The sequence below is a fragment of the Pygocentrus nattereri genome, chromosome 24 (assembly GCF_015220715.1).
Source record: "Pygocentrus nattereri isolate fPygNat1 chromosome 24, fPygNat1.pri, whole genome shotgun sequence".
Lineage (NCBI taxonomy): Eukaryota > Metazoa > Chordata > Actinopteri > Characiformes > Serrasalmidae > Pygocentrus > Pygocentrus nattereri.
Window position 1 is genome coordinate 5426863 of NC_051234.1, and position 17386 is coordinate 5444248.

At 40.0% G+C, this 17386-nt stretch overlaps 1 protein-coding gene across 1 annotated transcript; it reads left to right on the forward strand.

The window, feature by feature from the left end:
• The first annotated feature begins 551 nt into the window (after positions 1–551).
• dcaf13 (ddb1 and cul4 associated factor 13) lies at positions 552–16914 on the forward strand. The gene is made up of 11 exons (XM_017715668.2): positions 552–747; positions 1525–1724; positions 2308–2415; positions 4852–4941; positions 5132–5287; positions 6162–6239; positions 6332–6414; positions 6584–6748; positions 7171–7306; positions 13808–13971; positions 16449–16914. The coding sequence occupies exons 1-11, from the start codon at positions 678–680 to the stop codon at positions 16534–16536; spliced, it is 1338 nt and encodes a 445-aa protein (XP_017571157.1). The 5' UTR covers positions 552–677; the 3' UTR covers positions 16537–16914.
• Positions 16915–17386: the final 472 nt, after the last annotated feature.

The window sequence follows — 17386 nt, forward strand, 5'->3', positions numbered from 1 at the left end:
GGATTTCTCCACAGGGGCGTCAACAACACAAAAATAGCCATTTTAATTATTATCTATCTAAAATCACCAGGGAACCTACATGTGCCCCCTGTTTTTATACGTAATGCCGATAATGGTAATCGTAAATAGGAAAAAAATTCTTTGGGGACTATTTTGCTTTATAACGCTCTACATGTACTCCTCCGCCAGGATTGGATTAAAATAAATGAATTAAAATACATTTTGAGCCAAAACCTTATCACAAAACTATCATAAACAACGTCTCAGACATCAGGCAGCGTATGTCTATCACCACCGCTACAAATACGACTCGGTAAGTTTCTCTAAAACGGAGCGTTTCGCAACAAAACCACTCATAATGGCTTTGTTTAAATCGAAACCATTTAATTATGCTTAGGTACTGGTACATGGGTGCTCATACATCGCCACCGCTACCTGCTACTTTTACTTGAGTCTTTAATTCAGTGAAGTGATAAATATTACAGGTTTAGGCTTCGCCCTGTTCGACCAGCAGGGGGCAGCAGCGCGATTGGATGCGCATTCTTTCCCTGCGCGCTCTTATCACGTCACGTAAACACGTGGTTGGGCCATGTTGAGTTTACTGTGTGCTTCAGCGCCGTGTGACTAGATTGAGATTAAGCCAAGCTGCATAACAACACGCAGATAAATAAGGCGGCATGAAGGTGAAAGTGCTTTGCAGGAACCCGGACGATTATGTTCGGGAGACGACGCGAGACATCCAGCGTGGTGAGTGCTGAGGCTAACGTGCTAACGCTGGCTAATGCATAGCACAGCCTTCGTCCAGCTCGCCTGCAAACGTGGAGCTTCAGCTAAGCCAGCGTTTCTCTAACATGACAGTAATGATACCCTCGATATACATTGAAAGGGGACTTCTCCAAATTCGTGTCTAAATCAATAGCTGGGATGTAAACAAAGTCGTGGTGGAGAAATGTTCTTTACAGTGGTGGTGATAGGAACCAGAGGTCTCCATGTTTACAACACACATCGCTATTTTATTCACTATCAAAACCCCCAGGGGCTCTTCAAGTGTCTTTAGGAAGTTTTATATATTATGGTGACAATGGTAAAGTAATTGTCAAGTCTATAAAAAAGTTTTCTTTTGGGACTGATTTGCCTTAGACCACCCTTCATGTGTCCTTCTTCCAAGAATGCATTAAACAGTGGATTAAAAATTAAAGTAAGGTTTAGATCCAAATTTATTACAGTACTACTTTAAAACAGCGTCAGGCGGTGTGTTCATTGCCATTTGTGACGGAATTTTTAGAGGCATTAAACTCCTCAGACGTCTGGTTCCTATCACCAACACTGAGAACACTTCAGTTGAGAACAAGTCAGTTAAGTTTCTCTGCAATGGAGCATTTGACACTAAACCACTCTGATTGGTTTTGTCGATGTTAACCTTTTAATTTAGCAGAAATGCAGAAAAATCTGTGGAGTTCCTCCATCTGTGGATGCTCCGCTTGCTTGTGAGTTTTGTTGAATTTACCTGTCATTTTCTTCCAGTTCCCAGAAATTATGACCCTACGATCCACCCATTTGAAGTGTCCAGAGAGTACACCAGAGCTTTGAATGCCACCAAGCTGGAACGCATCTTCGCAAAGCCCTTTGTGGCCTCGCTGGATGGCCACAGGGATGGCATTAACTGCCTGGCCAAGCATGCAAAGACTCTGTCTGTGGTGTTGTCAGGTGCCTGTGATGGAGAGGTAGGCCACTGGTCAGGGATCACGCTTTTCTCATCAAGGGCCTTTCTCATGAAGCACGTTTAACTTGGATAAGCATGGCATTTATGTAAATATGTAGAAGGTGAAGCATTTATAGTGCGAAAGAGCAACTCTGTCACCACTGATAGCATGTTAGTCCTAAATGGAGAAGTGGCTGCTTTATATTCTTGATATCTATAGTTAAAGTATGATTTGTTTCCTCGACTAAACAGCAACATTTTTCACATGATTGATGCCGCAAAAAAAAGAAAATGGAATAAAAAAGTGACTCAGAAAAAGGACTGAAGAGGTCAACCTCTGTCCCTGTGTGGTCAGAAACTTGCCCTGATTGGTGCAAAAGTTTATAAATAAACAAAATCCTAATGCCAACGTCCATTGGAGCAGGTTAGATGTGTTGCATATTTTGCTATGATGAGGTATCGTAGTAAAAATCCCTCCACCACAATAAGATGGAAAGATCAGACTGAGCTTAAAGTTAGCCTGCTAAGCAAGAGATCCTGCTCTGTGAGACAGCCCTCTGTACTCTTGATGTCTCTAACAGTCTGTTACTTGTTTTCCATTATAGGTGAAAATCTGGAACCTGAGCAAGCGTGAATGCATGCGCACAATCCAAGCTCACGAAGGCTTTGTGAGGGGAATATGCTCTCGCTTTTGTGGATCCTCCTTTTTCACGGTACTTGACAATGTGTCTCACAGCGTGTGCATGGGTCTATGCTAAAGATCAACCTTTTTTTTTTTTAGGGGAATTCCTATGTTTTTGCTAAATGTGCGTCGTTCCAGAGAAATGTACTTTACGTGTGAATGTTTGGCCCAATCCCATTTCCTATATTTACCCCTGCCCCTTGTTTTCGAGTGTAACCCTCCCCCTTGAAACTGAGTTACAAGGGCTAGTGGTTGAAATCTTCCCCCTATGAAATGTTACGACCCTTCAAGAACCGGATACGTTGTCAGTTGTCGACAGCGACTTTTACATAAAAAGAAGAGACGAGGTTTTCCGGCCATTTCCAATACGCCGTCTCCAGCTGTGGAGATCTCACTTGCCACATGCCAGGACAGGTGAATCATATTTAAAATAGCCTGGAAAAAATAACCAGGTTGTGTTTTCCTGCTTTGTCTCCAGACTATAGCAAAAATGGTACATTGCGCTGATATTTGCCATTAATCCGAAGAAGACTGAAAAGCATGGGCGCTCGTGATTCATTCAGTTTTACGCATTAATCAATCAAATGAGTTACTGGATGAAAAAGAGCACAAACAAAAAACTACATCACTTCATTAACAGCTACTGGCGCTGCTCTGCAGACGACCCTACCTGTCTGCAGTGACGGCAGAGGAGGGGAAAGTTCAGCTCCTCACTGTTTAAATACATTTAGGGCATCATACGCCTTCAAAGGGGGGGGCAGTTATTTATTATCGCAACCAAGAATTCTTGTGATATAAAGTGATATAAAGCTGAGCTTATCTTTTTAATCGCCAGCTTCATGATCGATTTCCTGTTCCACCTTAAATGGTGCAGCAACGTCACGCACCAGAACGTAACTGCTGCACCATTTAAGGTGGAATGGGAAATTTCGACAGGTAGCGACCGAGACATCAGCATATTACTATCGATTTTTATCCGTGTTATGAAGGAAATGACCATAAAACGCTATTACAGTGGTTCTTACAATACAACGGCTTTATAACAGAGAAATACTTACATGATTGTGTCTCTTTGGTCGCTTGTGCAGCCATCATAGGGATTTTCTCATAACACTCCGTTTGTAATGTACCTCTGAAAAATCTCCGTTTGAAGGGCCATTTAGCCCTAACACTTCACCCTACCCCCCCATCTCAAGAACAGTCCGGACAACTCTACCCCTAGACGTGAACGGGCAAAACAGAATGGTAGGGCTAAGTGTTAGGGGCAAGGGGTGAAATGGGGTTGGGCCTTAGTCAATCACACTGGTAGTAACCAGATGTCTGAATATGTGAAATCTGTCTCTAAAAGCTCCTTCACATGAAATGGATATGGATAAGTTGCCAGATGTCTAAGATGTAAAGTGCATTTACATCGTAATGTTAACGTCCCTGGGAGTAGGTTAGATGTGCTGCACATGTTGCTATGGTGATGTATCCCAGTAAAAAGTGCCTTTACAGGCACTTAACAACCCAATAACTGCAGAAAATCTTTGTCAGTAATCCGATCAAAGCGCCAAACTTCATGAACATTTACCTGAAAATATGAACTTTCATGATCTACAATATGACAGATATTTAAGTCGTTAAGTGTAGTCAGTTTTGGCATCTCTCAAAGTATTTTGATGCCATCTCACAGGGGCTGTAGTAAATGCTACGTGCTTATTTCCGGTACTGCAGTCTGTTCGACCGAGAAAACGGAAGAAATCAGAGTGAGTATACATGCAGTGATTAATGTGCATGTATGCTCTTTTATTAAATCTGATTACTGAGCAAAAATCCAGCTTTCTTTGAGTTTTCTTAATTTTACTCTAGAAGCCGGAGTATGCTGTTTACATGACCGTTTGAATAATCAGATTACTGCTAAAATATGATTATGATCGGATTAGTAAACACACTCATTATTGTACAGTAGTTTTAAAAGTAGCGTTTGGATGAAAACACCAACAGATTTTTTGAAATCTATTCGTGGTGGTGGGGTACATGCAGGACATTGTAAGGTGAAATAGTCCGCAAAGTACACTTATTTATTCAGGTTTACCACGGTGTTACCATCAGCAGCCTTACATATAAAAACTCAGGAGGTTCAGTAGCTGCTTTGTTTAGTAATTAAAATGGTTGTGTTTGTGTTATTTACATTGTGACACCTGGTTTTTGTCACCACCACTGTAAAGGAGTCAAACCACTCAATTACTTTGTTTGCATCTCAAAGACTAATAATTAATAATGCTGACATTTTGAAAAACATTGGAATTTCCCTTTAATTATGGTCTACTGGTAATGAAATATAGAAGTATGTCTGTGAACTGTTCAGGAAGGCTTACTGTGACATAATTAATCATGATAATTATGAATATAATTCCACTGTCCACTCCTATGTGCGTGTTGAGGTAAGGTTGATGTTCTGAAAGGTTCTTATTTTCTTTGGCAGGTAGGAGATGACAAAACTGTCAAGCAGTGGAACATGGAGCCTCCTGGTCGTGGGCTGCAGGAAGAGCCTCTGAACACTATTCTTGGGAAGGTGTGCTATGATTATATAATTCTTTAAAAGTGGAATTGATCTTTTTGTGAATTCACAGTCTGGCCAAAAGTATGTGGACATACCTAGCGCACCTATATGAGCTTGTTGGACATGCCATTCCAACACCATGGTCTTTAATATGGAGTTGCCCCCATTTGTGATTTATAACGCTGTGCTCCTTCTCCTGCAGGCGGTATACACAGGCATTGACCACCACCAGACAGAAGGCACGTTTGCTACCTGCGGTCAGACTGTGGATATCTGGGACGAGCAAAGGAGCAGCCCCATCCGCTCCTTCAGCTGGGGGGTGGACAGCTTCAGCTGTGTTCGCTATAATCCTGTGGAGGTGAGTGCAAACATACATACGTTATCCAGTAAAGGTGGTTTTTGCAGTTATTTCAGCTACAAAAGGATGGTTAAAGGAAGTAATTTTGTCTGAGTTTTGCCTTGTACAAAAAACTGATCAGTTTATAGATAAACTTATGTTACAGAAATGTGAGTGGCAGCTATACTGGCTAAACAAGCATGTTGTACTGTATGTACGTTGTTTTCTGTGGCACATCGTCATAAGGGTTATGGCCAATTTCAAGAAGATGAACTGGCGTGTCACCCACTGCTACTTCAAACTATTCCGGGATTGAACTGTCGGCATGGAAGTGGTCAGATTCCCCTATGCTGCTTGAGTTCAAAACTTAACAAAAGGCTACTTTTATTGTGCCCTCGTTCACTTGATCTTGCAAGTTTCCCCCCAAGAGAATCTGTCGAAAAGGCTATTTTGTCACAGCATTGGCTTATGTGAAATGCTTTGGCAGCAGACCTTCCCCTGATATTACTGCAACCTGACCCAGCATATAAGCATATGACAGATTTGTTGTACTTGCAAGAGAGCAGGTATTGCACTAAGTGGTATGAGGTTACAACACGTTGAATATAAGCATAACAATGTATATCAGCAGTGTTTACAGTCTAAAGTGCATAGTGAAAGTATCATTACAGTAGCAGGTTATGATGTATTCCACATTTTTTAAACAGCGGAAATTATTTGAAGGTAATGCACAATGAATGACAGGAGAAAATAAATCTTTTGAACGTTTCACCAAAACAAAAGTCTGACATGCTGATGACATCACTCACACATTGATGCGTCAACACAGGTTTTGTTGTTAATTTTATATTTTTGTGGAAAGGATAAAAACTTTATGAAATGCTTGTTTTGACAGACTGAACTTCTTGCCAGCTGTGCCTCAGATAGAAGTATCATTCTGTACGACATGAGGGAATCTGCACCACTTAAAAAGGTACACACAGTCTTGTTTATAAGCCCTTAAGGTGCAGGACCTTTAGTGTTTTTGCATCTTGGTGCGATTGATAACACTGTGTTCTATTTCAGATCATAATGCAACTGAGAAGTAACACGCTGTGCTGGAACCCCATGGAAGCATACAATTTCACATGCTCCAATGAGGACTACAAGTAAGCCATATAAAATACATAGAACTAAAAATATTTTACTTCTTTATTAAAGAATAGAACATGGTAATTCATTAATTGCCTTGTGGACACTAAGTACTCAGACCATGATATCGCTAGATTTCCTACACTTCACTGATGAAATAAATGTTAATCTGTTCTCTCTTGGCAGTCTGTACACATATGATATGAGGCGCCTGGACGTTCCAGTGACCGTACACATGGACCACGTCTCTGCTGTGCTGGATGTGGACTACTCCCCCACAGGGAAAGAGTTTGTATCAGCCAGTTTCGATAAGACTATCCGCATCTTCCCCAAAAACAGTGGCCACAGCAGGTGAGTGAGGAGAGCCAGATTTGCGTATTTAATACACCATCATGATGGTCACTTTTGGGTGAGGTGTAGGGCTGGGCGATGTATGTTAAGGCATCTGCACAGATGACAGTGAGTGGTCACAGTGTTTAAAAGCACCAGCAGCAGTGATCCACTCTTACCAGCGCAACACACACAAACACCACCGCATCAATGTCACTACAGTGCTGAGAATGATCCACCACACAACTAATACCTGCTCTGTGGTGGTCCTGACCATTGAAGAACAGGATAAAAGGGGGGCTAACGGCCTAGAAACAGACTGACTGCAGCCTTTATTTGTGGAATTAGAAAGTGGGCCTAATAAAAATGGGGGAAAAAATTTATTAATATTTTTTTTTTGTGAGAAAAATCTGAAATAATTGATCTGTCTTATCTCACTGCAGGGAGGTGTACCACACCAAGCGCATGCAGCACGTCATCTGTGTGAAATGGTCAGCTGACAATAAGTACATCCTGAGCGGCTCAGATGAAATGAACATCCGGCTCTGGAAGGCCAACGCCTCGGAGAAGTTGGGACTGGTGAGCCTTTAGGATTGAACTTCTAACTCCTGTTAATACGATGATGTATTCCTGTGTTCCTTCTGTTCAGTGTTCTGAGCTTTAGTGCTTGATGTTTTTAAATGGTTGATTTTAAACTAGACCCAAGTGGGATACATCAGTAACTGAAGAGGTGGGGAGGGTTGTGAAGATTCAGACTGGCTTGTAAAGTTGTTGAAAGGTCTATGTTTCATGTAATTTATAAGCTACGCATGTTGTCTCCATCCAAGGAGTGTGGCTAACCTCTTGAGAGAAGCTGTTGCCTGGGTAGAACTCAAAGCGCCACAGAACAATCCTATTTTTTTTATCTTTAACGCTTCTTCACCAGTCATTCGAATTTATACTCTCAGATACGAGTCTTTATCCTCTGAACATGTGTTTTTAATTATCGGTACGCTAGAACTGAGTCTGTACTTCAGTGGGAGGCACAGTGCATTTGCATTAGCTTAGCAGGCTACAGCATAAAGCTCTAACACAACGCGTCCGATTTCGGTTTCTGTCACTCCAACACCGATCAGTCGAGTTTGCTCTCGCTGTTATAAGTTTTTATCATCTACACTTGTGATACCAGAGCACCAGTTTGTCAAATCGAACCTGCTTTGGATCTCTTTAGCTAAGCTATGTTAGCTAGGGTAGTAGAGCTGGATAAGCCGTAGTCTAGCTAGGAGGGTCCAGCTTCAGACACCAGAAGAGGTTGATTTTAGCTTTCTGTCCCTTTTAACATCAGCCACTCGACGTTTCTCCCCAGATATACGTCATTATCTTCTAAATTTGTGTCAGTAAAGCTTTAAGTCAGTCAGAATCGGATCTGGTTCTGTGGTGAGCAGCACTGGCAGCATGCTAGCCGAGCTCACGCTAACCAGCTGCTCTCGTTTAACTGGTTAGGCAGCGCCGTTTAACATTTAGAAATTGGTTTTAAATTGAAACTTTGTCTATTGAATGGTGGATTTAAATTTGTGCACTGCTATCGTTTATTTAAGCAAACTGAATTTATTTGAATGCTTTGAGGTTTGGAGTGGTGCAGCAGGATGCGGTGGCACATTACTGGCATAAACAGAACTGATCAGCAAAAAGCTACGCCGTGACATCGTCCCACCAAACGTTTCTGTGGCCCCCGAGTACGGTCAGCTAACTGAGCCAGAGGTTAAGTGTTCCATGTCGAACCATGTCCATGTGGAAAGGTTACCTGCATGGAAAAGAGGCCCAAGTCTTCTATCAGCATGCTGAAGAATGCAGACATTCCTGTATGAGCTTCTCTGGGTGTTTTGACCCAACAATCAGATAATGGCTTATGTTTGACAAATTACTTGATCGAAATTAGTGACCAAGCTCAATGCCAGCTAAGCTGATAAGGTATAACAGATAAATGATTCTCCAGCTTATTCTGGATGGTCTTCCTCAGGGGTGTTCTTGTGTTTTAAGAGGTTTGTCTCTGATGTGGCTGGACGCCAGTGTACTGATACTCTAGACGTGGAGAGAATCTGCCATCATCAACAGTAGAAGCCACTGCCAAGCACTTAGAATGATGCTCAGTAAGAAAGGGAATCACTCTCAATAAGTAGCTGTATGGCAGTGTTGCCACCACTCAGCCTTTGCCAAGAAAAGGCCATCTGGTTTATTTCTCTCTTCAAGCAGTTGTAATGTGAGTTTATTGCTTATATAATGGTATAAACACACAAACAACCCAACCAAGACATTATGTTCATCTAGAAAGTGCTGTAAAAAAACATGCATAATTAAAATTCAAGCACATCTGTAATATATAGACGCTTATAACTACATACACATAGTGTAGTTCCCTCAGTTGCCCAGAAGCGCATCGGCAGTTTGGACGTTATCAGTCTGAAGTAAAACTTCAAAAGTCATAACTATGAGTGTAAAATACTCCAATGTGCAGCTCTTGGAACTGGATTAAAACTTTTGTTAGCCGCTGCTTGAAATGGTTAGTTTTGCAAGTTGAGTACAATAATGGCGAAGTGGTAGACCGAATGGTGACAGAGTGCTGACATTGCTTAAGACAAGGATCAAATATGTGCTAAAACTTCAGCCAACTCCTTTGTCAAGACATCACACAAACATATCAGATACCAGAGCGAGGGGAAACCGCAAAACTAAAGTTATCCAGCTTCTTATTGGTCAACTGCAGACTTGAGGAGAAAACACTGTCTCAGTAGATGCATCTCCCTACTAGGTACTCCCTACCTAGGTACTAGGTCTCGCTCTCGTTCGGTTGCAGAGCCTTCGCTCTGTTTGGTTGCAGAGCCCCTGCCCGCTGTTGTCTTGATATTTGGGTTGCTGACCCCTGATCTAGACAAACTGTCTTGATTTATGTGACATTTCTGACATTTGTGCTTCTTAACAGTTAATTTTGTTGTAGATAAAGTAGAAATACGCATACAGCCTTTATTTACAAGAGAGAGAAGACAGAGAGGGGTTCATTTCTGTATTCATTTAAGAGGTCTCTCCATCGTCCCTGAGCCTCAGTGGCTCTGACTTTTTAATGCAGCTCAGTGCTGGCAGGGTTTTGGCCCATCTCCTCTCTGTATGTACAGTGGATAAGATTTATTCTGACGCTTTTCTCTTAAACGGATCAGATGAGCTGTGCACCTGTCAGCACTTTAAATCGGGCCAATCACTTAAAGCTGGCCACTTTGGAAAAATAATGAAGAATCAAACAATCAAGTTGTAGGGTTTTTTAATTAAATTTAGAGGACATGCTGAATCAAGGCTCAGCCTTTAAGAGAATTGTCTGGATGACCGTCCTGTCACATCTCATATCGGAGGTCTTCAGTCTTTTGTGGTGTGGCAAAGAATGCTGATTGTAAACTCTAAACATTTGTGAAATAGTGCTGATTTTCCTGGGTCAGTGGCAGCAGACAGAGCGGCTGAACTGAAGCAAGAGTCTCAAACACATAGTAAAATTGTTTTTATTTATTTATTTATTTGTTTGTTTTATTTTGTTGCAAAAGAACAAACACACAGATTTGAAACTGAGGCAGGAGGTGGAGGAGAAAAGTGAAGTCCAACAAAAGTTAAAAAAAAAAAAAAAAAAAAGTCAAAATATCACAGGCCAGTCTAGAACCATGTCAGATTATGGATTCATAATGTAAGTGTAGAGATGGGTGATATGATGATCTTTTAATTTTATTATATGGCAATATATTTAATATCAATACTTAAACGCTCCCTAACAACATTTCATTACAAAGTGAGCTAAATCAGGGCTGTTTAATTGGATTTAATGCAGTGCTGTTTGTAAAACACTTAAATCATACAATAAAATCATTGTAGTTATTATATTCTTTTCTCTGGTTCTATGGGTCCCGTTTTGTCTGTTACAGTTTACTAAATTTTAGAAAACCAAAATATTGTGCAGATTGTGTATCTGTGCATATGTCTGCACTCACACAATTTTGATAAAACTTTGAGGACAGAAATTGTTTACCAAAATTAAACACATCTGTAGTAACTTTCAGTACATTCAACTTTCATACTTATATGGACAAAGTAAAATTTTATAAAATTGTACATAAGAAAATTAAGGTTCATACCTAACAGAACATGTATGAAAATGACCAAAATCAAAATACTTTTTAGAACTGCTCCTCTACCTTAAGTTCTATTAAATAATGTCAATTCAGCGTCATATTCTTTCATAAAACATTTATCTTGCGATTATTTATTTGTAAATGTTGCTTTACACATATGCAATTCTGTCCTTATTTATGTGTTAAGTCTTTATTTAAGTCCTTATTTCAGTCTTTATGGAGGTAGCCTTAAAAACGCTGTTACCCGTTGTTGAAAAAGGAAATGTTTTCTTATTAAAGCTGCACTGTGTAAGTTTTGGGGATTTGGAGACCTCTCTGGCTAAAATGTATAATTGCACAGAACATGCAGAACATTTTGTGCCATCATTTGTGCTTTGGACCCCTTTCTTGAGCGAATGAATCTGAAATGCGACCATGTTGAAAGAGAGTATTCAAAGAGAACTCGGTCAAAACTTGAAGGGCATGCCTTCTGAGTGAATTATCTATTATTGTCATTGTATTTTCATCAGTATAAGGTTGATTTTACACGAGAGGCCTAAATATCAGGTCACACCTTTTTTTTAAACCTGTGCTTGTGATGTTAGCATGTAAAGAAGTATGATGCGAAATTCCGACCCTTTACATCTGACTTGTAAATTATTGCTGCTTCTGTCAAAAAAATCTTATATAGTGCAGCTAAACAAAAAACAGGAAAGGGAAAACTATGCCAGCTATATTTGTCAGCCTTTTCCCTTCTGCACTTACCTCACTCATTACTGTAGTTTCTTAAATGTTACTGTAAAAGGAACATCGTTCTTCTTTACTGTAGTAGTTCCTGTAACAGGTTTATGGTGGTATATGTTGCAGAGGTTAATGTCTACAATACAGTCTATAAAAGCTTGTGCTGTTCATCATCTCACACGTGAACATTGTCAAGAATGCTGTAAATAAGGTTTAATGGGCCTCTCCTTTCTGTCTAGAGAAGCAGTGCATTTCGATGGCATCAGCAGCTATTGGCCTTAAACAAATTAAATTTGGGAGGGAAAAAAAAAATCATTGCTTTTAATTAGAATGAAAGCCTTTAGTAGAGGGTGCATTTAGATGAGCTGCAGGCAGTGGGAGGGGAGTTTTATGGGACGGTGAGACTTTAGATGTCTTATGTAGTTATGGATTGTTTTGATTTTGTAATTTGAACAAGAACAGCTTTGATTCAAAATGGATCAGTTTTGTTCATGTGTGAATAAACAATAGCAATTATAGTGCATACAGTTTAATAGAACTCGTGCTTTAAATACATAGGAAAGTCTAAGCTTTTTGTGATCATGCTGGTGCTGTTAGATATTCCTTTAACATAGGTTTGGGGAGCTTTGACATCTAGCCTTTTAACCAGACATTTCTTTTTCTGTGCTACGTGACTTTTAAGGTACTAATAGATTTTTGAAATAGGGAACATCACAAACGTAACGTCCCTCTTTAACAGAATTCCTTGTCATTTTGTCATGAGGGTGCTCACACTACACCAGGGATCCATTTTGTCCCATTTCAACAAGTCAAGCCAACATTTTAGTCTATTTTATAGGTGTAATGTCTGAACACCTTGGCTGTAAATATCTGCATAATATATGCAAATGTCCTAGCATAGGCTCAAATAATGTATAATACAATGTAATATGAAAGAAAATGCAGACGTACTTTGCTCTGCTTTAAGCTTTAGCTCTGTTATAGCCTCTGTTCTCGCATCTCTGGCAGGAAACTTTTCTGCAAAAGTAGAACAGTTTCTCTCAACAGTCTCAATGCAGATTAAGTATATCAGGGAAACCAGCTTGAGTGCTTATCAGTGCAAATGAATCTGTACGTCTGGAAATTCTCAATGATTTTCTTGAATCTTTCAGTTCTTTGCCATTTTATTAGCTACCAGCTGGGCAAGAATTTGCCTATGACGAGCAGTCTGTGTGCTGAAATTCAGGGTTAAAGGTCGGTGAATTTGCAGTTATACATAAATTTCAGTATTTGGGACCATTTATTGTTGAAACTGTTAGAATGCTCAACAAAGCTTTATTTTACTGCAAAGAAGTATTATTTTACCTAAAAATCGAATCCTGCTGTGCCAATGCAAGGTGGCAGTAAAAGAGCCACATTGACTCTGCCGCATGTTACCGAGCGCTACACTGGACACCAAGGCAAAAAGAGAGTACAACACACATCAATAAAGCTCTCAAAATCCAAGGTCGCCCTGTTATCACATGATGAAAACAAAGCTAAACTGGACCGGATCTGTTTGTGCTGGTCTCCATGCACAATAAGCATAGCGAACACTCAAACCGGGGATGAATGAGGTTGAAATGCAGATATCACAGTCAGATGTGGTGAAATATGATTATTTGCCTGCATCAAGTAGTTTTCTGTTACAGAGTTTAACAGAAAAAAATCATATATTACGGTGTACTCTAGTTCAGGAACTGAACACGCCAGAAATGATGGCTTTCAGTGAACCCTGGTGGAGGGAACGTGGTTTTATGACGGTCAGCACCAATGAGGGAATTCAACATCAGAACATGGTTTCCTCTTCTTTCAGCAGCACTTCAGTGCTGTGCCGTCTGCATAATTTGCCTGTCATATGTATCTCAAAGCTTATCTGTCCATACAGCCTCCCAAAGGCCCTCAGCTCCCTTGACCGTGGACTGTGGGCCGCCAGCCTGGCCTCAAAGGGTGGCAGATCTTTCAGTGCTGTGGCAGAATCTACATAATCAAGTCTGTTTGAGATTATGAACGGTTAAGTTTTTTTAGCTACTTTAGCCTCCACTGCAACTAAATTCTGGCAAAAACATGCTTTTTCTGATGTCTGTGGTCAGTGGCAGAAGGATGGCCAAATGTGTTTTATCTTTTCAACATCGTTTGAGCACTTACATTTTTTTCCCCTCCACCCTCACCTTCAACCTTTCCCTGTCATCTACAGCTTACCCCCAGAGAGAAGGCAGCTCTTAACTACAACCAGAAGCTGAGGGACAAGTTCCAGCACCATCCGCAGGTGCGACGCATTGCCCGCCACCGCCACCTGCCCAGAGACCTCTTCAAACAGAAGCGAGAGCTGCGTGAGATGAAGGAAGCACGACGTAGGAAGTAAGTGCTCTCTTCTCCTTTGTTTATCCCTGCTCATCCCGGTCCAGCCTTCTGTCATATTCAGCAGTAACCAAGCCATTTCCATAGTGCTGCAAAAAAAAACAAAAACAAAAAAAACAACAAAAGTTCTTTCTTTTCTCACGTTAGATATACTGATGATGATTTGTAAAATTATTAAGTGCATCACTTCACTGTAATTCAGTTTCACTTAATTATTGTAAAAATACACAGTGACTGGAGGATCTGTTGACATGGATATAAATAGTTAAACTGCCACCTCCACATTGATATGTCACAGTGTATGAAGCATTATTTCAGTCCTGATGATCTGTTATATTCATATAATACATGCAATATCTTGCTTAAAATTTCCATTTTACGATTTGGACAGTAAGAGTAAAACAGGTGATGCCTGTGAAAGTTAGCTGAAATGTTAAGGATCTAATGTCACACATAGAACTTTGAATGACGGCATCATTGTGATGAGGTGAAGCGTTAGAAAACTGCACATTAGACATATTAGACAATTAAGTAGACTGCAGGGTGGATACAGAATATCCTGTCGTACTGGCAAATTGAGAGTAGACTACTGTAAAAATGCAGTGGGTTAATGTGTTCACCACATCTGCAACTTCTTTTTACTGTAATAACTTTTTAGAAGCTAAATTGACATCTTGGTTAGAGTAAAAACTGAAACATTTTTTTGGGATTCTTCTGGAAATGAAAAAGCTTTTAGAAGCTATCCATCCATGAGACTTGCTAGAGTATATGTCACAACTTAATTGTTTGCAGTTACTTGACAGTGGCGAGACAGCTGGCATGTGTATAACAAAATAACTATTTCACACAAGTACCCTGCTTTAGATCTGGTTATTAATATTAATACAGGTTTTGCAGGGGGCATTGGCACAGGCTGCTTGGCACAGTTTGGCTTACTGCTTGTGTTTGCTCTTGCACTGTGGCCGAGCTCCAATGGCCAGCTGAAAGGTCCTTATGGGCTGCATGCTGGGGCTCTGAGCTCTTGGCCAGATTCCAGGCACTACTCCTTCACTTGTGTGGTGGAGGGAAAGAGGAGAAGGTGGATTTGCTGCCTTGTAGCTTCTCAGTGCTGCTCTTAACACCATGTGAGGGGTCCACTCACTCTAGGGCTGGATGAAATGTTCCCAATTAACAAGAGTTGCAATCATGATACAACAAACTATAATGATAAGAGCAGGATGAATTCTTTGTAAATAATTTCTCCTCTGTAATTAAAAAGAAATCTGAGCTTTCATTTAAGCATTTATTTCTGTAATGGCAAAAAGCTCTTTATACTGATGCAGCTGTTCTTGCTTCATACATTTAACACTAGACCTAATTGCAATCACAAACAACATGATTATGATTGATTTTTTTTTAATATCTTTTGAAAATGACTGCTGCTATTTACATTGTGCGAACATTTCATGATGAATAGAACAAAAGTCCAAAATCTTCTTGCGTTAGAGAAAATTAAAGTTAACGGTTTCCTTCTCCCGTAAAGTCGCCAGTTCAGGGTATGAAGTTATGTGTGTCCAAATGTTCTTAGTACAATTGTGGTTACTTCAACACCTTCTATTATCTGCATATTTTTGTAGGGCTGTACAATATTGCCATTAAATCGATTCAATAGAATTGTTGGATATTGTAATGTGAGAGGTGCTAAATTGTACTTATAAAATCTAAATTATAATTATAAAACACCATCTCTGGCTATAAAATATAAAAATGAAGCTACTTATCACAATTGCAAGCATATTTATTTGTGTAAATTTAAGGCTGTTAGAAAAACTCTCAGCATTCTTTGAATGTTTTTCTACACAGGCATTTCTTTAAAGCCTACAGAAAGCAAAAAGCTCCTTATGGTGATGCAGGTTTGTTGTAACAGTAGCCATTACATCATGTGTTTTATGCACCATCCTGGGAGTAAAAAATATCTCATTGGAGGCATTTGTACAGGGTAGCAGTTCAGGGTAGAGTAGTTTTTAAGGTCTGTATGTTTTGTTCTGTGATTGGCTCTATAGCAGAGTGGTTGACTAACTCACAAGTAAACACTGCTGCTCTTAACTCTACAATTCTTCCAGTCTGATTACATTACTCTGCTGCTGTGCAGGTATAGTGTAATTTGATCTGTGTTGTCATCGCAGCCCTTAACACTTTGTTCTTTATGGACACTTGTATCATGATGATAAATATGATTAATCATGCAGCTCCAATTTAAAGTTGATGGATTTTAACCTGTGGAGTATGCTGCCGAATACAGGTTGATAAAGGGTGAAGTTCTCCTTTAAATGTATATGCAGGAGCCCAAAACCATAGCTTTGCTCTGTGAATTTGGTTCCTGAGTGCTTGTGTGTTTTGCTGCTGGACTCACCTGTGCTAGGGAGGAAATGAATGAGTGAGTCATGCATCATTCTCATTGTCCATCTCTCTTTGTTCTTCTGTTTTTTTTTTTTCAGGGCACAAAACGTACGCAAACACAGCAAGCCGGGCTCCGTTCCCTTGGTGACCGAGAAGGAGAAACACGTGGTGTCTGTAGTGGAATAATAACGGGCCAATTTGCTGAAGGGCTTCAGTCATCCTGAACGAACACGCCCATCCTTTAAAGACATTTTGACCTGAAGACCCCTCCAGTAAAGCCATTCCAAAACTTTTTTTTGGTGAACAAGTTTTCAGCTAATCCATATTTTACTTTGTTTTTTTGGAGGACTGTCTGGAGACCAGCTGTGATGGTCATAGTGAGACGTCAAGGGTCATAGTTCTTTTTATTATCACTGTAAAGAATCTGCTAAGTGATTTCTGTACTACATTATTGTGGAGTATTACTAGGTTGTTCTACAGCAGTAAGGTGTCATGTTCCTGAATGTTTATGACCTGAATTACTCACAGACCTTGGAGAAATAAATAGACTTTATACAATCATAACCTCAAGATTTATGAAGTTTTTTTAGAAATAAAAAACATAACTAATGTTATGTTTTATACAACAGTAGTAGACCACACAGTCTGGCCATACCTGTATCCACTGGGGAACCCTGAGAGGGTCTTCTAAGCCTTTATGGGAACCCTGATTATGTCTGTCATTTGCATTTCAATTTCATTTAATAGAATCATTATGACCACTATATTTACATTCTGCAAGTATCAAAGTAATACTCTTAATTCACAGATACATTTTGGTTGGAACCCAAAGGTATAAAATTTTGAAAGGTCGACAAAACATTGATCAATTTTTTTCTACATGGTTTCTGAATAGATACACCTGAAAAAGCTCTCCCATTGGTTAGGCCTTCAGAAGCCAAACTAAAGACCTTGCACACATTAAATACAAACATAATTAGGAATTGACAGAGTTTTGACGTTTATGGCCAAAACCCAGAGGGCCTGGTTCTAATCA